Genomic DNA, 24892 nt, shown 5'->3' with positions numbered 1-24892 from the left:
TGAGAGACGGAAGAAAGCCAGGAGAAGCATCTGAGGGCAGAGGAGAATGGGGCTGGGATGAGCCAGGGGTGTGAGCGTGGAGGAAGGAGGCGGAGGGAGGGATTTGCCTAGGAGGATAAAAGGGCTTTGGTTTCTGGGTTGCCCACTAGCAGGCAGGGGCCCTGCTTGTACTGGGTCAGAACGGGTCACCGGGCCACATACGATGGGCAGACAGCCACTGCCCCGCCCCTGTGACCCTCGTGTGGCTCTGCCCGTTGGAGGCTGTGGCGGGCCTCGTAGGGACTGAGCTTCCTCTGCCCCCTCCTCTATGGACACTGGGCGGCTTCTTCATGGGGCTGGCTCTGCCCCTGGGAGCCACCCCAAGCCCCTCCGGAGAGGCGGGGAGGGGCAGGACCGCCCTCCTCCTTGGCCCAGGCAGAGCCACCGAGGGCACACAGCCTGGGGGCGGGTCTCCATCGCCCCAGCCTTCCAGTGTGTTCTCTGAAACACCTTCTTCACTTCTGCAAAACCTCTTTCTCCTGGTTCTGTCCTGCCTCTTGGGTTCGTCTTTCTCAGCTCTTTTCTCTCCCTCACCTTAAATGGTGGTGTCTTCAGGGCCACAATTGTGGTTCTCCCCCAGACGATTGGGTCCCACAGGGTACAAATGGCAACATCTGGAGGTATTTGGGGTTGTTGCCATTTGGGGGGGGCAGGTGCTCCTGGCATCTAGTAGGTAGAGGCCAGGGGTGCTGCTAAACATCCCACAATGCACAGGGCAGCCCTCCCCACGAAGTCTTCTCTGGTTCAAGATGTGGTCTGTACCAAGGCTGAGAAACGCTGCTCGGCGCAGCCTCCCTGAGCAATCTCACGCACTTATAATTAAAAAAAAAATTACCAGTACCCTTAGAACTCTGCTGGGCGATACCAGGGCAGGGCCCCCAGCCTCAAACTCAAGCTGTTTCAAACAGTGCAGTTCTTCACCCCCAGTGTGCTCCTCTCGTTTTCTCTCCCAGGTCATTATGAGCCTGGAGAGTCGCTGTCTACCCTTCTCTCTCCTTCACTCCATGCAGTGGATTGATGCCATGGCCTCAGTCTTATTCCTCATGCAGTGCCTCCCACATCTGTCCCTTCCTTGCCACCTCCACTTCCATTGCCCTCGCTCAAATCCTCATTGGCCCATCCATCCATCCATCCATCTATTGGTCTGCCCATCCATCCATCCATCCATCCATCCATCCATCCATCCATCCAACCATTGGTCTGCCCATCCATCCATCCATCCATCCATCCCTCCCTCCCTCCTTCCCTCCCTCCATCCGCCCATCCATCCATCTATTGGTCTGCCCATCCATCCATCCATCCCTCCCTCCCTCCCTCCCTCCCTCCCTCCCTCCATCCGCCCATCCATCCATCCGCCCATCCATAAGACAACCATTTATTTGGTACCTCCTAAGTGGCTGGCACTGGGCTACTCCAGTAAGCAGTGGTAAAACCAATGGGCCTGTCCCTGGCCTCCCTTTCCAGGGCTTCCTCTGGCCTGGTGTACCTGGCTGCAGTCTCGCCTGTGCACAAATCCTCCATAGTGAGGAGAAGCCACCCACTCTCTCTCCCGCCCTTACGCCTTGTCTCCCTGCTTCTCCTCCTCGGGTGCCTGCACACCCACCCTTCCTGCACCTCCACTTCCCAGTTTAATATCTTAAGTAGGATAACAATGAATCCCATGTGTCTGGCTTTGCTCTTTATAAAGCTCTTGCTCATTTTATGTTGGGAGGACCTCATAGAACAGTTGGGACAGATGGAGAAATAGGGTCCCAGAGGACAGGTGGCTTTGCCAAGGTCGCACAGCTAGTGGGTGGTCGTCTGGGGACTGGGACTCGTTGCGCGTGCGGGCCAATCAGAGGGGGTCAGGGCCCCTCCCCCCCCCCGCCTGCCCCCGCACCCACCTAGGGCGCCGGTGTGGCGCTGCGCTGTCTTGCGTGGCCTCCTGGCGTCGGGGTCGCACACCCACTGCTGGCAGCAGCGGCCGGGGACGCTGACCCGCCGGGGGCGATGGCACCAGAGGCGCGGGGGGCGCGCGCGCAGGCACAGGGGTGTGCAGCCCACCGCGCCGTCCACGCACGTGCAGTTGTACTTGCAGTTGGGCTGGAAGGACTGGCCGTTGGTGTAGCGCACCCCGTCCAGGACGCAGCCCACGCCGACCACCTCTGCAAACACACGCGCCGCGCGGGTCAGGCCCGCTGGGCTCGCGCCCCGCCGGGGACACCGCCCGCCTCGACCCGGCCCGACCCCGGGGAGCGCCCGCCCTGGCGGCCAGCGGCCGGCAGGACCGGGGAGTGTGGCGAGACCTGAGCAGAGGCAGTGAGGGAGTGTGGGGTGCAGCTCAGCCACCAGCCATCAAGTGACCCCGTGTCAGGCTGGCAGCGCTGAGAAGGTAGAGCCTGGCCGGGGCAGGAACCTGTGCCACCTGTCGGTCCCGCCGCCGGCACATGGCACAGAGCCGAGGACTGACGGAGACCTCTCGGGCCATGGTTCTGAGGGGCCGGTGTAAAACCAATCCAAACACTTTGGAACAAAGATTCCACTCATTCAGTGCATGTATTTATGGAAGGTTCTAGGCACTGGAGATTCGGGGAACAAAGTGGACAAAACCATGCCCACATAGAGCTTCCAGTGCAGTGGGGGTAACACAGGAAAGACGAACAGATCATGCAGAGTGTTGAAGGGTACCAATACCAGGGAGAAGAGCAAGAGGAGGGGCGGCTGGGGGGGCACCTCACCCGGGTGATGCTGCTTCGGCAAAGGTGGAAGGACTAGAGCAAGTTCGCTGGCACTGGTGTTGGGGGGAGGTCTCCCAGGCAGGGAGGGAGCAGGCCTGGGGGGTTAGGGGGTGGGGGCCCGAGATGAGGTGAGAGAGGGTTTCCTTGGGGGCTCGGGGCTGTTAGCACCTAGACACACAGTATGTGCTCCGTAAGCAACTGTCGACCCCCCTCTAGGAATCGTGCTTCCCAAGAGCACAGGAGGTGCTGAACAGAACAGGCAGTAAGGACAGTCAGGAGGCCACCCCTATCATCCAGGCGAGAGGTGGCCGTGCTTGCACCCTGGAGGGACCCGGAGCCCTGAGGAGGGCTCAGCTTCTGGGTGTGTTTGGAAGGAACAGCCGCCAGATGAGATGGGAGGAGCAGAGGAGTGGGGTCAGGAGTGACTCCTAGTTCTATGACCTGAGCCTTGGCAGGGGAGGGATGGATGCTATGTCCTCGGAGGAGCTGGTTTTGGGGTGAGTGGCCTTAGGCGTTCTTCATTAGATATGAGATCTGGTTAAAGAAACCTAGGGGGCAGGAGGGGTGTGGAGCCGCTGGGCCCCCCAGCACCACCCCCTGGCTGCTTGAGGACAGTGCCTGGAAGTGCATGTGGACAGCTCCCAGGCAGCAAGGGTGCCCACCCAAGGACGGCTAGTTTGGAATCCGCAGTCTGCCAGTGGCTCCAGTGGATCGCCCCAGTTTGCTGGCAGGTGGTCACTGATACTAATAGTCCCAGTATCTAACAGGAGTGAAGTGTTCCTAAGCGCTGTCTCTGTTCTTGGTCGCCTGACCTGCTATGTGCCAGGCTTCCATGCATTGCTGATTTCCTCTTAAAAGGAAACACCGTCCCATTTTCACATACAGCAAAACTGAGTCTCAGTGAAGTTAAGTCTCGCGCCGAAGGCGACACAGCTAGATGCTGAGTCTCAGCCTGTGGGAATGTTGGCATGACTGCTCTTTTTCCTGGGAGGTGATCGTGCAGGGTGGAGGCGCAGAAAGGAAGGCACTCCCGCTCACTGGCCATCTGATCTTGTGCCAGGCACTATCTGATATGTTATCTCATTCAGTTCTCCCAGTAAGTTCACGAGGAGAGTTTTATTTTCCCCGTTTGGCAGACAGGGAGGTCCAGTGATTCATTAGCTCAAGGTCACCCAGCTGGTGAAGGATAGAGCTGCACTTCAGTCCCTGGGGATCTGACTCCACAGCCCATTTCCTTCCACCAGACACCAGTAAAGGAGGGGAAATTGGAAAAAAAAAAAAAAAAAACCAAAACACTAAAGGAAAACAAAACAAAGCAGAGGAAGCCCTGGGTGAATCACTCATCCTTTTGTTCTGAGTCACCCCCGACTGTGCCCTTGCTCTGGGAAGGTGTGAGCATGCGTGTGTGCGCGTGAGTGTGTGTGCACGCTAGTGGAGGGGGCGAAGGGAGTGTGCTGAAGCCTGCTCTCTGGCCATGTGTGGAGGAACGTTGGAGGGACAAAGCAGTACTGGGTGCCTGGGAACCCTTAGCACACTGGCGCCACCTGGGGGCCTTTCAAAAATTCCGATGCCCACACCGTGCCCCAGAATATGGGCGTGGACCTGAGACTCAGTATTTTTGTTACTTTTTTGAACTTCGATGTATTTTTTTAAGATTTTATTTATTTATTTATCAGAGAGAGCGAGCACCCAAGCAGGGGGAGCGGCAGGAAGAGAGAGAGGGAAAAGCAGGTTCCCCTCTGAGCAGGAAGCCCGATGCGGAACTTGATCCCAGGACCCTGGGATCGTGACCTGAGCCGAAGGCAGACGCTTAACGACTGAGCCACCCAGGCGCCCCGCCTGTGATCTTTTTTAAAGCTCCCCAGGTGAATCCAGTTTGCAGCCAAGAGTGGGAACCACTGCTTCCAAAAGCTGCTCCCAGTCTCCTTGGGAATTTGGGGCAGGTGGGGACAGTGGAGGTTGCTAGTGGCCCTGAGTATCCTGCCCACCATAGGCTAGAGGGAGAGTAGGGTGCATGATATGTATGGTGCCTGGGCCTGCAGCAGACTCTAAAGCCCCCTCCTCATTCACTTTTAAACTAATGGAAGGACCGGCTCCTGGTGAAGCTCACCATCCCCTATCTAATCTCAGGCTTGCAAGTACAGGTATGGTGTGGTGAGCCTTCCTCTTACTGAAGGACCTATAAGTCCTTGGCTCCACCATCCAGGCCTTCACTTCCCTCACCCACCCTCTAATGGACTGTCAGCTGCATGGGAGCAAGGACAGTGGGTCATGCCTTGTTGTAACCCAACTGTTGCATTATCACCCACCTATTCATAACTGTGTGAATGAGTCAGTGGATGGAGGGATGGATGGAGGGATGGATGGTGGGATGGATGGACAGACGGATATATGGATGGAAGGGAGGTGGGGTGAGCCCTCATCTGTATTGGGCTCCTCCCACGTGTCAGGTTCTTGAAATCCCAACCACCCAAAGAAGTAGGTATTATTTGTCGCATTTCCTTGATGACAAAATTGACACTTAAAAGGTTAAGTAGCTTGCCCAACGTCACCATATTAGTTATGGAGCTGGAATCTGAACTTTAGATTGTCTATCGCCAAAGACCATGCAGGAGCTGTCTACTCCTTCTCTCTTTACACCGGGGAGTCTAGCCTGGAAGGAGAGCTGCCTCCTCCTCTGAGGATGACTGTGTACAAAACCGAGATAATTTCTGCAAGGGAAAGTTAAAACAAAGCAAGTAAAACAATGACATAGAACAGCCGGTCACATCTGAGGCTTTAATGCGGTCCCTTGTTTATTCTCAACAGCTGCATGAGGTTGGTTTGATCAAGATACTTAAGTGATGTGCCCAAGGTCACGTAGCCAGCGAATGGCAGAGCCAGTATTCAAAACCCAGATCTGTCTGCCTGTAAATTGCATGATCCTTCCAGCAAACCACCCTGCTCTCAGGCCTGGCCCAACTGTATTAAGCACAGAGTAATGTTTGTACAACCAAAATAGCCAAAGAGTGTAATTCAGAGGTCACTCTTTGCCCATAGAAGTATTTAGTTTGGCCTACAGAACGTTTTGGAAAAAAAAAAAAAAATTGGAACATATTGCCAACATTTACAAATCATACACAAATCTGGACTTTTGGATTCTCTTGGAAACTGAGCAGAATGGACAAGACCAAGCTCACTTTTCTGCCCGGCCACAGTGCCTGGTGCCCAGGAGCAGTGACCTCTGGTAGCCAAAGCTTGCATTCACTCATTTGCCATAATTCCACCTTTCTCTGAGTTACGTGTCAGTGTTGGGACTGCTCATTCTTAGGACCTGTCTTGTCTCGGCCTAGTTACGTGCAAATCTCCAAACACAGGTTTAACCTGTCTTGGGGACCATCCAATGGTTGAATTGACCATTTGTCACAAGATTGTCTGTGGGACTCTTCTTTCTCTTTCCCCTTCTGGCCCCAAGGTGCCTTCCTCTCTATGGCCATCAGACCCTGGCCGCTTGTCTTTCTTACCTTAGGGTTTTGTGAACTCAGACACCATGGCAACATTTCTAGGAAGGTGTTTCGTAGAACACTAGCGAGTTGCATGTTTGTGTGTATGTGTGTACATGCGATGTGTGTATCTGTGAGTGTGCACATGTGTGGTGGGGTGGAGGAGGAGTGGTAAAAGTCTACCTGGACAAAGCAATTCCCTGTGCAAATAAGTTTCAAAAACAAAGGCCTCTTATATCTCCCATTTTGGAATTTTACAGTGGATGTGAACATTTAAAACTTCTCAGAAATTCTGTATGCTTGTTTAACTTTGTTTATTCCAGTGTCTGCAAACCTATATGACCAGGGAACCATTGGCAAGTGTAATACATATTAAAATCTGTGGACCAGTTTTCCTTCCAGATAAAAGGAAAGGAAATACACAGGGGCTCGTGGTGAGGGGAAGCTAAGAGGCTCTAGGGAGTGAAAGCAGGACCCAGGATACAAGGAGATACCAGGTATAGATGGATTGGGAAGGTGGTTTTCCAGGCCTCCGGTGGGGAAGGGCAGGCAGGAGAGGCAGTTTCAGGGCCTGCACAATCTCTGGGTCCATGAGAGAATGTCTATAAAGACGTGGTGCCAGGCATGTAATAAGATGTCAGTACAGCTGTAGAGATTAGTATGATCACTGTGAACTGACCTACCTTTTTAATGACCTTGAAAAACAGCTCTAAGAGGGAAAGAAATGATGAGACAGTCTCCTGTAACAAAGGGATTCTAGTGTAGGAAGGCTCAGCCAGATTTCTCACCGGGTATGAGGAGAGACTATATGACTTTCTCTATATATAAGCAGTCAGTCTCAAACTTGGGTGTAAATGAGAATCACCTGGGAACCCTGTTAAATGTTTATATGCCCACCTTCACTTCTAGAGAATTTTACTCAGTAAGTCTGGGATGGGGCTCAAGGACAACATTTTTCACCAACACATCAGATGATTCTATGCAGGTGTTGCCGCAAGTTCTCTTTGAGCACACTGTTTTGTGGGGCTAATAATTAGTCTGAATAAAAGGGGGAAAAGTAAAGGACGGGAGAATCAAGGGTGGTACTTGGAAAGCTAAAGACAGATGACTTTGAATGAAAGTTGAAGCATGAATCAATGATAAAAGAGCAGAAAGTGCTTATAATTAACTGTGAGGCACAGGTAGGATTGTCTGACTTGAAATTATGGTCATAACCCTCATCAACCACCCACCTCAGGAGATATAATAGGTTAGCTGAGGATGAGAGACGATGCTATGTGTGAACATGTAATTGGGTGCATATGGCGTCATAGTTATGGAGAAGTCTTGATTCAGCACTAAGGGAAGAAAGGTGTTCTTGGGTTTATGAGGCTTTGTGTACTTTTTCAGAAGTTAGGCTACTGTGCCATGATGCCTAGTAACCTCTCTTCATCATGCTGGGTCATGTATTTTGGATAAAAGCTTGGACGATTCAAGCTAAATGACTGCCATTCCAGATAGAAGCATGAGATCAGAAAGTCCTGAAAGGAAGTCTCTGGGAACAAAAAAGGACATGATAGAGCACTTGAAGAGCAAGCAAACACCAACAGTTGTCCCCCCAGCATGAGGATATTATAAAGAGCAAAGTAAAGAAAAAGCAAAAGCAATTAGAACCCCAGGAAAAACAAAAAGCTTCATGAGAAAGAAAATTCAAACAAATACAGTATCTCATGCTTCAGCAACATTATTTATGTAGTCATAATATTGTAAATACTGATTATTGCATAACCAAAAATTATGAAAATAAAACCAAGATAGGTGATGTGTCTGGTGGTATTGAGGAGTTAAGTCATCAGCTGTCATATAGGAACATTGATAGGTTATCCAAGATTGATATTTTAAGCCAATCAAGTTATAAGAGAAGACATATATTATATAGTGATAACTACCAGAAGAAAGGGCTAAAAAGTTAAAAGTGACAGTGGTAACTGAAGGAACATGGGTGTGTAGGAAGGGATGATTGTAGCCTGATGGATTTTATTCTTTCAAGGTTACTGGATTTAAAAAAAAAACATATTATTTAAATTTAGAATGTTACTAAAATATCTGGGGCTCTGATGAGTTTCGGTGCCCCTGGAAGGCATAGGCATCCCGCAAAGGGTCTACAACTCAGAGAATAAAACCATGCTTAGGTCTTCCTTGGTGGGTCCCTATTCCCCAGTCAGCCATGGATGTGCCTCCAGGACCGAGAAGAGAGCAGGAAGCCAGGCTCTGGAGGCAAGAGGAATGCAGGCATCCCTCCCTCTTCAGGAAGGGCCCAGCTTCTGACCTTTAATCATAGACTAGAGTAGGAAGGGGGCAGAGACTGGCCAGGGGAAGGGCTACAGGTGAGGGCTAGAGCTGGGGGTGCTGGGGCCTGGCCAGAAGGTAGGGATGGTCTCACTTACGTGCACACACTCCTATTGCGTACCTCGGGCGGTCCCCACTGTAATCGCAGTAGAGGCCCCGGTGGGGGTCACAGATGGCTGCCTCTGTGCAGTTGTCCCCGAGCTGCTGAGCACACATTTTACAGCATTCACAGCCGTCTGTGATGAGGCTGACCCCCAGTGGGCAGCGGGGTGGGGACGGCGGGCACTCACATGGCCACTTGCAGAATTGGGGGCGTGAAGATGTATCCTCCAGTGGCACTGGGGTGAAGGCCATGGCCGTGGGGGCTGGAGAGAAGGCCTGTAGGGGAAAAGCAGAGATAAAGGGCTGCCAGGCAGGGGTGTCACAGCCTAAAGGGTCGGCAATCACCTTCTCATCTTCCTGGTGTTAAAAGGTTTACATAAAATTATGGTTCTTTCTACCATGTTTTTAATAGCCAGACATCTCCTTTCTCTTCAGTAAAACAAATAGGAGCAAAGAGCCAGGAGGTCGGAGAAGTTAAGCCAATTTCCCCAGTCCCCTTACTGGAGGTGGTGGGGCCCTGATTCTATGTCAGAACTCTGGCCACACTAAGCCTCATATGTGTTTCCTTCCATCCTCGAGCATCCCACAACCTGGGTGTGTTTCCTTCTATCCTCAAGCATCCCACAACCTGGGAGGGCACTGAGTCAGTCTCATTTCACAGATGTGGGACCCGAGGCTCTGAGTAGTGAATGCCTTCTGATGAGTCATGTTTCAAGGCGCAGCCCGGATCCCATTGCCTTTCCTCCTCTGCGCAAAGAGCCACCCTCTTCACTCCACTATGGGTCCTTGGGAACTTGCAGAGCCAGATGACTCATACTTGACAGCAGGTTTTAGCCAGATGACCTATTATTATTATAATTAGTTGCCCTCTGAGCCCCAGGAAAGGCTGCGGTGGGGTGCGGCAGGTGACCCCTTCAGAGCCCACTGTGGCTGGCTCTCCCTGTCCTGTAGAAGGGAGTTAGGCCCCTGTTGCTAGTGCCAGGCCTACAGACAGGAGTCCCCCTGCCCACGCACCTCCCATGGCCTCATTCCCATCCCCAAGCCCCCAGGTTCATCATCACCCTGAAAATACGATGGGCGCAACACTGGGAAGCTGGGAAGAGGAGAGATAGGCCCAAAGACCCATCCCTGCCCTGAAGAACAGGGAGATAGAATGGGAGGCTGCTCTGGGGTGTCTTTGAGTTTAAGAGTTTCAAGCCGCCTGTATCTCTGGGAGCCAGTCACCTTCGCACCCCCTCTGGCTGCCGCCCTGAACCCCTGTCCTGGACCCTTGCTCTTTACACTGGAGGAAGCAGAGACCACGGGAGAAAGGGAATTGTCTGAGGACAGAGAGTGTGCACACGGCTCCCGGCCATTCTCCCATCCCCAGGCCAATGTGGTCCCTGCCGGGGAGCATCCCGTCCCGGGCTTCTGGACCGTGATTCCAGAATTCCAAGGTCAGCAGAGGTGGGGACCAGGGCTTCACCCCCTCCACCTCGAACCCGAGAAACCCTGAGATCTTCATTTCAATCTTGGAACGACACATGCTGACATATTCAGATTCTTCTTCCCTTTTCCCAGGGAGGAAACTGAGACCCAGAGAGGCAGAGGAACATGTCCAGAATGACACAATATGTGTCAGGATCTAGGCACAAACCACTCTTATAAGTCTCATTTCTGGGGCGCCTGGGTGGCTCAGTCGTTAAGCGTCTGCCTTCGGCTCAGGTCATGACCCCAGGGTCCTGGGATCGAGCCCCGCATCGGGCTCCCTGCTCAGCGGGAAGCCTGCTTCTCCCTCTCCCCTCCCCCTGCTTGTGTTCCCTCTCTCGCTGTATCTCTCACTGTCAAATAAATAAAAATCTAAAAAAAAAAAAGAAAGAAAGAAAAAAAAAGTCTCATTTCTACACCCTTCACCTTTGCCCTCTGGGTTCTTGTAATTGCATAACAAACGTTGCTGAGCTAGCTCATAGCCTCTCTCAAGTTCTAGGCATTTGAAGATGAATTTAAAAATTCTTGGATTTTGAAGAACTCACAGCTTATGGGAGAGGCAGACATTAGAGGTGATTTCTTATAGCTCAAAGCTGTACACAGAGTGCTGGGTGTCCCAGGGGGCCCAGGGAGCTCCGTGAAAGTCAGGGCAGGAATTGCTCTGCCCCAGGGCTGTGAAGTCCACCCTTGCACACTTGGCCGGGAGCACCAGCAGCTGGGAGAGATCAGCGGCCAGGAGAGATGATCCAGATTGAGTGGCTGGATTCATTGGGCTCTTGGTTAGAGGTTTCACACGTAATCCTTTTCACTGTAAATATTGATTGAACTCTTGAAAATCAAACGGGCAAACCTTGATTTGAGGCTTCTATGACCTCTGGGCTTGGTTTCAGGGCTCAGTCGTGCCCACTCCTTTCCTAAGGCAGGACCTCTGCCCTGAGTTCCCTGGGACCGAAATGTCCTCCCCACCTCCCTTCACTTGGGCACTGCCACTCAGGCCCCCCCTTAAGGGCCTCCCTCAGAGAGAGCGCTCCTGGTCCGCCGACCTGAGCACCTGGCCTGTCCTGCCAACGCTCTGCACACCTGGTGGCCAGACTTGTGTGTGTTTGGGAGACTAAGCAAGCCCTCGGGGAGGAGGGCAGGGTGGGGCCCTCCACACGGGGCCTGGCCCACAGCAAGGCACCGCAGGGAGGCCTGGGGGCTGTCTGCCACCCATTTCTCCAGATGCCATTGAACCTCTCCCCTCCGTCCCGCCTTATCCCATCCTCACTGGGGGCTTCTCTGCTAGGCTAGAGACAGAGACCCAGGATGGCCAGGAGAATCATGCCTGCAGCCACTTCCATTGTCCATGGGTGACGTGGCTTGGCAAGGCCTTGCTGGCCGGGATCCAGGAACTCTAGGAGGTGGGCAGTGCTGGTCCCTGTTCACCTGGGGGATCGGTTTCCCTGCCTCTGCTTGCTTTTCCTCAGAAATACAATGTGACACAACAAAACCCCAAACCCCCTCATCAATAAACCAGCCAGATGTGCACACACACACACACACACACCCCTCTTTCTGACTCTGTAGAGAGAATTTTCCTCGTCATTCTGTGACACTAGAAGGCTCAGTGCTTCATAAGCACCCATGAACTGTCTCTAATCAGTCCCCAGGCCCTCAGGATATATATACTCTTGGCAGAGGAAATTTTAAAAAGCCCCTTCCTCCAGGAAGCCTTCCATGCGTTCCCCCGGCCGTGTTAGGGGACTCCCTCCCCACTAGATCGTGAACTGTAAAGGCCTCACTGCTGTCTGTGTGCCTGAAACATGGCCCAGAGCCCACGGCAGGCGTGTGTCAGTGTTGCCTAGTGGGATGGCCACACGGGGGACTGTTGACTACAAGGGGCTTTGGTGTCACTTGATACTCAGGACCTCCAGTCCTGGAACCTCTCCTCTTCGCTCGGATTAAATTTGAGTGTCAACAAAAGAACATGGAACCTGAGACGGCCAGCAGTGTGTTCCTTCTGTGTGGCCTTGGACAAGCTTCCTAACCTTTCTGGGCCTCGACATCCCCATCTGTGATACGGCCACAATAATGCCCCCCTCCGGGAGCTATGGGGAAGGGGAGAGCCCATGTGTGCGGAAGCACTGGTAAGGCCTGGCACATGGCAGGCCCTCAAAAGCATGACTTCTCGCTTGCATTTCTTTGTCGGGGGTCCTCCCGAACCCCCATAGGGCTCAGCATGGGACTTGCGGGGTTGGGCCCTCTGAGCCGGGCTGGGATGGGCTCTCATCTGGCAGGTACCCCTCTCCACATGGTCACCATCTATTCTGGGGTCTCCAGGTTAAAGCCCCCCAGAAGGAAGGCTCCTTTTCAGTTACCTGCTGGGAGCCCCAGAACACAGAGTTCCTTAAGGGAAACCAGTTAGGGGAGCTGGGGCAGCGAGGGATGGGCTCTGGGAGGGAGGTCAGCTTAGCTCAGACCTTGCTATTGGCGCCATCTGCTGGTGGGAAGCCTCCTAGGCCTCAGTCCAGGGGAGAAGGTAGAGGGAGTGTGTGGGGGGCCTGAGAACGCCCGAGTCTGATGTGAGCCCCTTGAATCCTTGCTGCCTTGCCCAGCGTTGACACCACAAGGGATGCGACTGTGGATTCTTCCTGATGATGAATTCTCTGTGTGTGTGTGCACGCAGGGAAGCAGAGGGGTGCCATGGGCTTTCTGCCCTCAAGAGTGGACAGTTTAGTTGGGGAAATGTATCGACTCTTCCATGCATTCTATGGGCAGATGCTTAGTGAACAGCTACCATGTGCCCGGCTTTGTGCAGGGCTTGAAGGAAGCAAGGGTGCATGAGACACAACCCCTGTGCTCACCAGCTTACCGCCCATGGGGCCGACAGACACGAACATGGTAACTGTAATTCAGTGTGATCAATGCCATAATGATGGCACCATACATTCCTGCACCCCCCCCTCCAGTCATTGGGTCACTCAACACACCTCTAGTCGGCTCTCCCTGGGCGCCAAGTGTTACACTAGGTGCTGGGCCGACAGTGGGGGATACCACAGGGAAACAAAGCCGACCTGCCTGTGGGAGCATACAGGAAGGCTGGCCATGTCTGCTGGGACTGGGGAGGGCTTCTCCGGGAGCTGGTGTGGGAAGAATAACAGGTGTGTGAAGACGAGCAGGAATAGAGCAGCGAGGAAGGGCACCAAAGCAAATACAAAGGCCAAGAGCAGTGCTCACGGGCTTGTGTCTGGGGCATGGGGAGAATTGCGGTGAGCTGGTGCAGGGTGCAGACGCGAGGTACGAGGAGATGGAGGCTGGAACAGATCACAATGAGGTCATGGGCAACTAGATCAAGGAGGGACCCGAATGCCTGGCTAAAGTCTCAGGCTTTTGGCTGGAGTCTGCTGCCTTCATTCACTGAAGGACTTTAGCAGAATGATCAGGACAGATTTGTGTTTTAGAAACATCACACTGTGTCAAGTCTGGTCTTTACGACGTACTGTCCATGTGACTCTGGGAGTTCACTTTCTGAGCCTTGGTTTTCTCTGCTGTGAAATGCCATCCCTACTACTAGATACCCCCACCCACCAAGGTTCTGGGAAGAAGCACCAAATGAGATCATGGCTAGGGTTTCTACCTTATCTAGCCAGTCCATTCCATTGCAGACCATAGTTGCGGTGACCGCTAGGGGCCAATCTTGAGCTAGATTTCAGTTTCTGTGGCTGATCTTTTGTCTTCCCCACAGTGGTTGGTGTCATGAGCTCCATTTTACAGATCAGCAAAGTGACTTGTTCATGCTCAACATGTAGTAAGTGACAGAATTTGGACTTAAACTCAAATCTGCTGGGTTCATGCTTTTCCCACTACTGTACACGAAGGAGAATTTTCTAATGGAAGGAATCAGTTGTGAGGTTGTGAGCGCACCATCAGTGGAGGTAATCAAGAAGCAGCTAGACAATCATCTGGGCTGGGGGCTGTAGAGGAGTGTCAGGCTTCACAAAGCCTGTCATATAGTGGGTGTCAATAAGCATCTGTCAATAGAATGAAGGAGTCAATGTACATTTCCCCATGACACTGTCCTCTCTCGAGGGCAGAAACCATGTGCCATCCATTTCCCTGTGTGTGCACACACAGACAGGCCCTTACCTCATAGCTAATCTCTATGGGTGTTCGTTATATATGAAGAACTTTGAAAAAAAATTATTTATTTTTGAGAGAGAGCGAGCAAGTGGGGGGAGGGGCAGAGGGAGAGAGAGAAAGAATCTCAAGCAGGCTCCATGCTAAGCACAGAGCCCGATCTCATGACGCTGAGGTCATGACCTGGGCCGAAATCAAGAATCGGACACTTGGAGCGCCTGGGTGGCTCAGTCGGTTAAGCGTCTGCCTTTGGCTCAGGTCACGGTCCCAGAGTCCTGGGATCGAGCCCCGCGTCAGGCTCCCTTCTTGGGGAACCTGCTTCTCCCTCTCCCTCTGCAGCTCTCCCTGCTTGTGCTTGCTCTCTGTCTCTCTCTCTCTGTCAAATAAATAAATAAAATCTTAAAAAAAAAAAAAAAAACAGTCGGACGCTTAAGCAACTGTATATGGAGAGCTTTTGATGCCCTGTCTCCTACAGTTCCCCCAACAAATCACAAGGCAGGCTTACTAATTTTCCTGGAGCAGAGGCAACAGGCTCAGAGAGGTTGAGTGACAGCACAAGGCCACACAGCTAGTCACGGTTGGGGGGCGGGCAGCCGGGATGGAACAAAGGCTGCCTTGCCCGAAGATCTTGAGCCCCTAACTCTTCTGCCATCTGTGGTCACCCTCCCAGAAGAGACTGCACTCCTGTGGTCGTTGGGAACACGCTCCCCTCACAGCTGACCAAGGCGAGTATCCAGAGCCTGGGAGCTCCGGGAGAGGCTGTGGGGATCCTTGTGTGAAGTGTCTGTCCCCTCAGGATCGCCTTTCCCGACAAGTGGAGACCTCAGGCGTTCATGTCACTGCCACGGCTGAGGCCAAGCGGCCCAGCGCCCTGTTTCAAAGCCCTGCTCCCTCCAGAAACTCCAGCCCGAGCTACATCCTGGGGTTGAGCGGGCTGGGGAGGACCTGCTGCTGGGCGGGGAGTCGGGAGGGGCTTTCGGCCAGCCTTGTTCCGAAGGGTCCTTGAGTATTCCAGCTGGGAGGCATCTTAGCACTCCTCTCTGACCAACCTGCCCGTTGGAAGAAGAATGTGAAGCCCATGGTTTCCTCTCTGAGGAATATTTACTGAGTACCAGCCGCGGGGCAGGCCCTGTGCGGGCTGGGGTTGGAACAGCGGGCCCAGAAGATTCACTGTCCTCACAGAGCTCCCTCTCACTGTGCCCCCTTTCCAGGCTCCTAATTCCGAGAATTTAGATTTCCACGCCAGCAGCTCCTACAGCTGATACTGGCCCCGGGCAGGCGAATCTGGTAAGGAAAGCCACGAAATGTGCCAGATACAGTGCATTCAGTTAATGAATGCCCCTACCAACCCTTGGGGGAGTAACTACCCCACCCCCACTTAGCCAGTGGGGAAACTGAGACTCAGGGAGTCTAGGCAGCTGCCCAGACGCCCAGGCAGCGACTGGCAGAAGGACTGAGCCTGCAGGGTCTGACTCCACGCTCTGCGCTCGAAGCCTCTGGTTCCCCTTTGAATCACCCGTCGCCCCCCTGCCCCACTCAAAGCCACCCCCCTGCGGTGCACGGTGCTGATGACAGCTTTTGCCGGGGCCCCTCCCCAGGCAGGGGACACTTGATGACATCAGCTTCTAGTAAGATGGCCTGTCTATGAAACCCCAGGCAGCAGGTGAGGTGTGGGGGAGGTGATGGTGTCTTCCTAGGGGGCCCAGTTAGTCCTGGAGCCTCCAGTCCAGTGAGTCCCCTGCACCTGTGTCCATCCAAGTGCAGCCTCCCGTGTCCCCAAGGGGCGGAGCCAGCTCACCCGTGGGTGTCTCCCTTGAGGTTCCTCTCGGGAGCACTAGCTCCCTGAGATGCCAGACAAGGAGGCTGTGTCCGTCCGTCTGTCTCACACGCATGTTTTCTCTTTCACACATACACACACAGGCTATCTGCCGCTTTGAATGTCCGGATTAGCACGGCATGGCCACCTGCCCTTTGCCATGAGGCATGGACCGTTGTCATGAAGACATGGGCTCTCTTTTTCCATCCATAACATGAACGGGGGAAGTGCCTCAGCCGGAGAATGGAGGTAAGACGTTCCCCAGGGCTTCTCTTCACTGGCTTCCTTGGGAAGTCAGCCAAATCTCAGGGCATGGCCCCCTCGCCCTTCCCGTGACCGGGGACGTGCCCTCTGCCCCGTAGCACCATCCTTGCCGTGGGGGGCTCGGGATGCAGTGGTAGTGGAGACTTGTGCTGAGCTTGAACGGCTGGGCAGAGTGCCGGAACCAGCGAGCTTGGGCCGCTCCGCCATGTTGGGCCCTTGTCTGTATGGACAATGAGCATAGGACTTTTGGGATGCTGTTTTTAAAAGAACACCTTATTCTATTTTTCAGCCCATTCCAAGCAATAGGTCCTCGGGCAAAACCCACAGAGCACAGAGAGTAATTCGGGCAACTGGCCCAAGAGGAAGGTTTGGAGGAAGTTCTGTGTAGCCCAGAGCAATAGACTAGGAGGCCATTGTGTCTGCCCAGGATCTCCGGAATGGGACTTTCCTTCTGGGGCCGAAGGTCTTCCTGGAACCCCAGGATATTTGCTTGGCTGGGCCCTTGGGACACCCTGGGGCTCTTACCAGGTTCCCACTTTTTTTTTTTTTTTTTTTTGGTTTTAGAGCCTCTCCCTGCATTCCCCAGCACAGACAGGAGCTGGTCCCATGCCCTGCCTCCTTCCCCAGACAGCTCAGCTGCTGTCCTTTTACCCACGCTGAGCTATCCGAGACAGGGTGGCTGTGCCCGTTCTGCAGATGGGGAAACTGATCTTTGCAAACTCACTACCATATGGGGCTTACATCAGGTTTTCTAACAGCAGAAGCCAAGAGGGGAAAAAAAACAATCTTTGCTTCCCCAGGTGGGTGCCCAGTGCTCACTTGGTCACAGACTGTTTCTGGCCAGTTCCACCTGCTCAGCCTCACCAGGGGCGCCCTGACCCAGCCACCTCTCAGGACAACCAGGGTGGCCATTACAAGTAGAATTACTCCCCACCGTGGTTCCCAAACTTCGCTGCACGTCAGAACCACCTGGAGGCTTTAACAAACACTGATGTGTGGCCACTGTCCCCAGATATCCTGACTTAAATGCTTTGGGCAGGGGCGTGAGCACTGGGACGTTTCCAGGTGGTTCTGAGAGCAGTGGAGGTGGAGAACAGCTGTGGCCTACGGACCCTGTTAGAATACAGACTCCTGACCCCCACATGGAATATTTGGCTTTGGTTCCTCTAGGCCGGGCGGAGAATCTGTATTCTGGCCTGCACCTCTGGTGATTCTCTTGGGAATGGGAACCCTGTCTTCGAGTGCACGGCAGGGGAGGGAAAGGTGTGGGGGCTCCAGACTGCCTTCCTCTTTGTATGACCACTGTCTTCATCGTGGAACACAGAACTTCTGTATGATCACACTTCCATGCATTACGTGCAGACGCCCTACAAGTCACAAGGTGGAGCCTTGTGAGTGGGGTTAGTGCCCTTCTGAAGGAGATCCCAGAGAGACCCCTCGCCCCTTCCTCTGCGTGAGGACACAGTAACAAGACACCAGCTACGACCTCATCAGAACATGACCACGTGGGCTCCTTGATCTCGGTCTTCCAGCCTCCGGAACTGTGAGAAATACATCTCTGTTGTTCATAAGCCCCCCGGTCTGTGGTGTTTTGTCACAGCTGCTTGGATGGATTAAGACAGCGTCAGACACTCGCCCCTCTGGACAAGGAGGGCGATCATGAGGCAGGGTAAAAGAAATGAGTTGATCCCTGCAATGGAACTTCCTGGACAAACGGAAGCAAATGAAAATTGGGGGAAAAAAATTAAAGCCCCTGTAGGAAATGCTGCAGATGTAGTTTGGAGATGCTGTTTAACGATGAGCAGTAACTATGGATTTTATGGTGTTTTCCAGCCTCTGAAGATGGACCCAGGGATGAGTGAATCTACAGTTTGACTTGCATTATCAGTTTCCCAAGAACGCATGGCAACAGGCAAGGAAGCAGAGAGTCGGAGAGTCGGAAGCCGGCCGGGGCGGGTGGGGCACCCAGGGGACTGGAATGTTCTACTTGATGACAAAGATGGACCCCATCCTCTTCTGAGTGTGTGCATGGTTCATTGGGGACAGGTGCCCTTGCGGGAGAGGAAAGGGCACAGCATCAAGACTACCCCACGGGGTGGTGAGGATTGTGATGGGGCTGAGCCCAAGCTGCCAAGGACCCCAGGAGGGGAGATGGGAACCTCCCATGGGGGGTTATCAGGGAAGGGCTGTCTTTCTTGCCTCCTCAGTGCCCAGCACCGTGCTTGGCTCTCCAGGGGCAGGTGCTCAGTGACTGGAGGGGATGGTCCTGGAGCCTGGCTTGCTTGCATTTGGGAGGCAGCACCTTGACGCTCCACAAGGGGGCAGCCTTGAGACAGAAATGGTCTGAGCAGACCCTCGACTGTGTTCTGGGGGCTTCAGGAAAGGGCTGCCCTGCCTGGAAGCAGTTTCTGTTCACCCCTTTACTGAAAAGAAGGCCCTGGGGGCAGTGGAAGAATGTGACCCCCTCTGGCCTGGGCCCAGAGCTGTGGGACCCCCACAGCCCACCTGCCTTCTCTACCACTTTGCTCTCACATCTGATACAAGGGACGGGGTAGTCACAGTATAAGCGGGTGGACCCCTCCTGAGCTCTCGTAGGAGAGCACCCCTAGGGATCTGTACCCCTGTTCCTGGTGGGGGCTGGCTTCAGGTGGGCCTTGTCTCCGAAGGGTCTTAGCTCTCCGCCCCTAAAGTCACCAGATACTTCCATGCCTAGCCCTGGCTCCCAGGGCAGGAACTGAAGGCCCCGCAGCTGACCCAGTATTGGCCAGGCTGCAGGTCACAGGGTATGGAAGAGTTTTGGGGATTTTTCTGCTAATTGGTTTTATAAACATGCAGTCTTGTGAGCTTCTGGCTGGGATGGGGGACTCGACTTTATAGGACAGGGCTGAAGGCTCAGGAGCCAGACTTCTTTCCAAATAACGAGCCCTTGTGTGACCGTTCGTTCGTTCATTCATTCATTCATTCATTCATTCATTCATTCATTCATCAAGCATATGAAGCATCTCCTAAGTTCCCAGTACAAAGCCTCAGGGAGCACTCCGCCTTCTTAAGAGACAGGACTATAACAGGGGTAACTGCATCTAGAACATGGATTGGAAATTGCAGCCCATCAGCCACATCTGGCCCATTGCATTTTGTAAGGGGGAAGAAGGGATTTCCCATTTTCAAAAAGTTGTGAGAAACAACAACAAAAACAAAGAAGAATGTTCCACGGAGACCTTCTAGCCCACAAAGCCTAGACTATTTACCATTCGACCTTTTATAGGCAGGGTTTGCTGTTCATTCTTTGTTAGAGACAGGCGTGAATACTCACCAAAAATCAGGAGAATAATACAATCTCTCATACCTTTCACCAACTTTAGCTATTATCAATGCTGTGTTGATTTTGCTTCAGCTATTACCTGCCCAGTCACATACATTCCTTCCCTGAGGATTTCAAAGCAAATTTCAGACACTGAGTGATTTTACCTGAGATTGAGTGTGCTCGAAAGTATGAGAAATTTTTTAAAAATGTAACCCCCATACAATGATCACACCAATAAAATCAGTTACAATGTTGTGATTTTCTCTAGTTAATAACCAGTCCTTAGTCCTTACTCAAATTTCATGGATTGTCTCCAAGACTTTTTTTTTTATTGGACGGTTTCTCTAAATCAAGATCAACGCAAGGTCTACATGGGGTTCTGCATTTTGCCTTTTATGCCTCCTTTATTCGTTTTCATTCTACATAAATCATATAATCCTTGTGACAACCCTAAGAGGCATGTGGCTTTTGTAATCATCTTCCCCAATGTACAGATGGGTAAACTGAGCCCTAGAAAGGTCAGATAATTTGCCCAAGGCCACTCACAAATGGCAGAGGTAGGATTTGAACCCAATGGCCACACCACACAGCGCCTCAGCAGAGTCTAAATAAGGGATTTGAGAGCAAGATAAGAAGGCAAGGAGCAGGGGTATAGGAGCAGGGAGTGCTTCTCGGAGGAGGCGTCATGCGCACTGTGTCCTGACGGGTGATTGAGGATTGACCGGAAGGGCAGAGAGAGCATCGGAGCTGAGGACCAACAGGAACAAGGGCGTGCAGGTAGCAGCAGCAACATGGTGCAGGAAGGACCAGTGGTCAAGGTTAGGGCTTAGGGTTCTGGGACATGGAGATGGTAGGCTGGGGCCATGGCAGAGGACCGTAAGCGCCACGCCTGGAATGTGTGTACCCCCTGGGGGAGATAGGGGTCTTTCCTGACTCAGCCAACACAGCGTGCCAGGGGATGATCAAAACAACCCTGTGAAGTCAGCCCTCATGGTCTCAATTTGACAGATGGGGAAACCGAGGCCCACAGAATTTAACAGACACAGCAAGAAAATTACGCACTCTGCTCTTCTGACTCTGGATCTCATACTCCTCCAGTGACCTCTAAGGGGCCCTTCTCTTGCCTAATTTCCAGTTCGTGCAATTCACCAAAAGGAACTGGGAGCCTTCCATGTCCCAGGCCTGGAAGTGGCAGTGGCCATGGGGTGACCAGGGACCGGGCCAGCCCTGGAACAATAGCCAAGATAGACAAGGGTGGAAAAAACTGCCATCCGTTGAGGTTAGGCCTGTTCTTCATACAGGGGAGGAGGGAGCAGCTTCCTGATAGAGCCAGGAGAGCTATTTTCAGCATCTAGGCCCATACCTGGAGGTGGGAGGCCCTGGGCTCCAGCCCCCAGGCTGAGACTTGTGGCCTTGGACCAGCCACTTGCACCCCCACAGGGCAGGCTGGGATGAGGCAATCCTCTGGCACCTTCTAGCACTCTTGGCTGGCTGAACTGGGCCTCTGATAAAGGTAGTTCCTCCCTCCAGCATCCGGAGCCTGACCTCAGCTCCCTTGCCCCCATCCCGGATTGGGTCCGACTCAGGCCGGGAGGACAGACATGGGCAAGGGGCTGGCACACAGGGACACCCCTGGGAGCAGGTCCTGCCAGCCCTGCCTGGGGGACGACATGGTGATTTTGAAGCTCTGTTGGCCTGGGGGATCAGAGTAAAACTCTGCCTCAGTTTCCTCCTCTGTGGGTGGGGGTGACAACAGTTCCTGCCCCGCAGAGCTCTCCTGTGGACTAAGTGAGGTATGTGTGGCCCCAGCTCACAGTGAGGGTCCAACGGGGGCTGGTGCTTGCGGCTGTCGGACAGAAGTTTGCCTGGATCAGGACGCGCTCCTTGGAGTACGGGGCCTGGAGCTGCTGTTGAAGAAGTCAGCTGGTGCGTGTGCGTGTGCGCGTGAGTGTGTCTGTGTGTGCGTGCACACTCGTGTATGCCTGTGTGTGTGTGTGTGTGCACGCACATGGAGGAGGCAGGCTTAAAGAGTAGCAGCAACAAGGACAGATGGGCGGCCATAACCCCCGATCCGTGCAGCCCCCGCCCGCCAGGTCTGCTGTTCGAGAACTCTCAACAGGGCCTTGAAGACAACCCCCGCTAATGCCAGAGCGCCTTGATATCCGCGCCCCCGGTTGCTGCTCCCCAACCTCCTCCTCCCCGTGTGCTCAGCACCTAGCCTGCCTTCTCTCACCAGGTCATGGGGGCTCTGTGAGCCGGGCTTTTGAAGTCCATTTTCCGGATGAAAGGCTGAGGCCCCGCCGGGAAGGGGCAGACCTGGCTCTCGCTCTGGGCCGTGTGCTACTGCCTGCCCTCACCCAGCACGCCCCCCCGCACAGGCTAACCCCGGGGTTCTTGTCTGCGTTTCAGCTGGAGAAGCCGGGGCTCAGAGACTAAAGCAGAGCCTGACGAGGACCACACCTTCAGACTCCTGGTTCTGGGCTCAGCAAGTCAGTTCATAGGTTCCTGCTCATCGTTCAGCCCTCTTGGCAATCAGGCCCAGGCCTTGTCAGATTCCCTGGCCCCTTCCCCAGCACAAAGCCTCTACTAAAAAGGCCAGTGTCGTGCCTTCCTCCCTGTTCCCTCTATACCCATCCTGCCCAGCCTTTCTGGTTTTGTTCATTCATTCATTCATTCAACCAACAAGTAAGCGTTGGGCACCTATAATGTGCATCCACAGTGACATCTACCGGAAAGTGTCAGGTCCAGAAGGGGAAAAGCATGAGCAAGGCCGGGGATAGGGCACAGCATGTGCCAAGGCCAGGGGGTGTGTACTTGCGGGAGGTAGGAGTTTGAAGGAGGGTGGCTCATGCATGGGACAAGGCAGCAGAGAGCTCCTGCAAAGTGACATGTTCCCTTCTACCTAGGCAAGAACAAGGCCTCATGGGTGCCCACTGGCTGCTCCCCCTGGGTGGAAGCCAAGGGAAACTTCCTGGAGGGTAGCAGTCCCAGCAACATCATCAACAGAGAAGAGGGAGGGAGACATTTCAAATGGAAGGAACAGCAGGGGCCTATGCACAGGAGAGAGGACACTTGAGTATTTAGGACAATGGCCCTTGAAATAGGGAAGAAGGTGAACAAAGGCAATCCCAAAGGATGAGGGGGGAAGACAGGCTTGGCCAGACTCAGAGTGGGGAATATGGGGGTACCCAGGGCGTACCCAACTGCTCGAGGCTCTGTGTTCGACCCAGCTTGTCCTCTGGCACAGTGACATCCAGGAGTAGATCCCTGTGTCACAGGGCACTAAGACTCAAAAAGGTTAAGTGAGGTGCTCAAGATGCTCCCCTTTCTAAATTCAAACTCCATGGTTTACTCCTGATCATCCTGTTTGCAGAGTTCACTCTCTTCCCTCCAAGCTCTGTGCGTGGATTTGAGCCTCTAGGTTGGAGGAAACCCAGGGAGGGGCCGGAAGTAGGACCTAGCTGAAGGTCACGGTACTCTCACTGGCAGCTGGGAGGAGTAGGGAGCTGGAGACAAGAGTGGATGATGGCCCCAGGGGTAGATGGAGCCATCCTCCCTGAGATGGGGAGGCTGTTGGGGACTGTAGTCCTCCAAGGGCCCTGTTACCCACTGGGGTACTTCCCGAACTTGCAAGGCCTCAAGGTTCATCTGTGGTGGGAAGTGTTAAAACTCTGGAGTCCTGGACCACTACCCAGCCTGACTCAGTAGGCCTGGGGGAGCCTGGGATTGCTCTTTGTAGGTAGAACTTGAGGATCCTCAGGACCAGGCCTGACTGGGGAACCCCTGAGATGGTGAGACCCCTTGGAGATTAAGCTGGGGGTGTGCTTTCCAGCTTTATGAGACCAGCGATATACTCTGAGGGTTGAAAGACGAGACGTAGGCAAAGAGGAAATCATCTTTGGACACCTTAAGGGGAGGACGCATGTTTGGAGGGTCATCCCAGAGCATTGGACACCTGTTTTGGTGCCAAGGTCAGCGATGCACGTCCTAGAGCAATAGCATGAGAATCACAGCCCATGAGCCCTGCTGCTGGTGAGATAGTGGGCTGCCCAGGGAATGAGTGAATGGACCCTAGGACTCTGGTGGCTCCAGCTGGAAGCAAGCTTAGGGATCTAGTCCAACCTCCTTATTTTTAAAACCAGATATCAAACACTGAGAAGGCAAGCATCCAGGCCAGTCCACCATCTGCCCCAAAGACAGGGTGACATGTCCTTGCTCTCTCAGAATATTCCTCCAAACTTCACCCCCCGACCCATCCTGCCCTGGGCAGGCCCTTCTCTCACCTCCAAGACTCAATGCAGGCTTTCTGGAAGGGCAAGACTGGACCCCTCCCTTCCTCTTCTTTGGGCCCTGGACTCTCATTTCCTTTCACTCCTCCCACCCACCCCTAGCAGGGCTTAGCAGATCCACAGTTGATGTCCCAAGCCTGGACTTGCCTCCAGACTGAGGGCCTTGGGGTGGGTGAGCACAGAGGATATCACATCCCCTGGAATGTCCATTATTCTTGTTTTGAGAGGCACAGTTCCTTCTCCTCTGATTCTGTCCCCCTTCCCCCCCCCCCCGCCCCCCCCCCCCCATAGAGAAGAGCAGGAGGACAGTGGCAGGTGAGCAGAATGTCAAGGCTAGAGGACAGACAGGAGTGATTTCTAAATTCAAGTGTGTGTGAAGAATCACCAAGGGAGCACTGGGTGTTATACAAAAACAATGAAGTGTGGATCACCACATCAAAAAGTAATGATGTATGGTGACTAACATAACATAATAAAATAAAATTTTAAAAAAATCACCAAGGTGCCAGTTAATGTGGACTTACCTGGGGGCTGTCCCCAGGAATTCAGGCTCAGAGACCCGGAATTGGTATTTTTGTCCTGAAGTCCTCTGAGCTTCCTTTTGGATTCCTTAACATGCTCCTCTCTGCTAGTGTAAAAATCTATCTCCAACACATGAGCCATTCTTGACAGCGGGACAGAGATGACCATTTATCACCATGTCTCTAGAAACAGGAAGGGGCTGGGTGCACAGCAAGGCTGTCAGCGTCCATGGAATGAGTAAGTGGATGGGCTATGAAACCATGGACAACATCAAGGGACTCAGGCTTGTAAGACACAAGTCTCAACTACAAGCACCATCATCATCACCACTGTTGTCTTTACCACCTTCACCCCACCACAACCATCACCATCATCTCCATCTTCCTCACCATTGCCACCATCACCATCTTCATCATCACCACCACCACCATCATCATCATCACCAC

At 53.3% G+C, this 24892-nt stretch overlaps 1 protein-coding gene across 1 annotated transcript in view; it reads right to left on the bottom strand.

Moving 5' to 3' along the window:
* The window catches only part of CCN4 (cellular communication network factor 4), a 38680-nt gene that overhangs the window by 8331 nt on the left and 5457 nt on the right, over positions 1 to 24892 (bottom strand). Inside the window, exons 2-3 of the mRNA XM_035011981.1 lie at positions 8665 to 8944; positions 1923 to 2183 (exon numbers count right to left, since the gene is read on the bottom strand). Of these exons, the coding sequence (XP_034867872.1) occupies positions 1923 to 2183; positions 8665 to 8944 (541 nt within the window). The remainder of the gene's footprint in view (positions 1 to 1922; positions 2184 to 8664; positions 8945 to 24892) is intronic.

Source organism: Mirounga leonina, unplaced genomic scaffold (genome assembly GCF_011800145.1).
Source record: "Mirounga leonina isolate KUSES-001 unplaced genomic scaffold, KU_Mleo_1.0 Mir_165, whole genome shotgun sequence".
NCBI classification, from domain to species: Eukaryota; Metazoa; Chordata; class Mammalia; order Carnivora; family Phocidae; genus Mirounga; species Mirounga leonina.
This window is presented reverse-complemented; position numbering and strand designations above follow the sequence as displayed.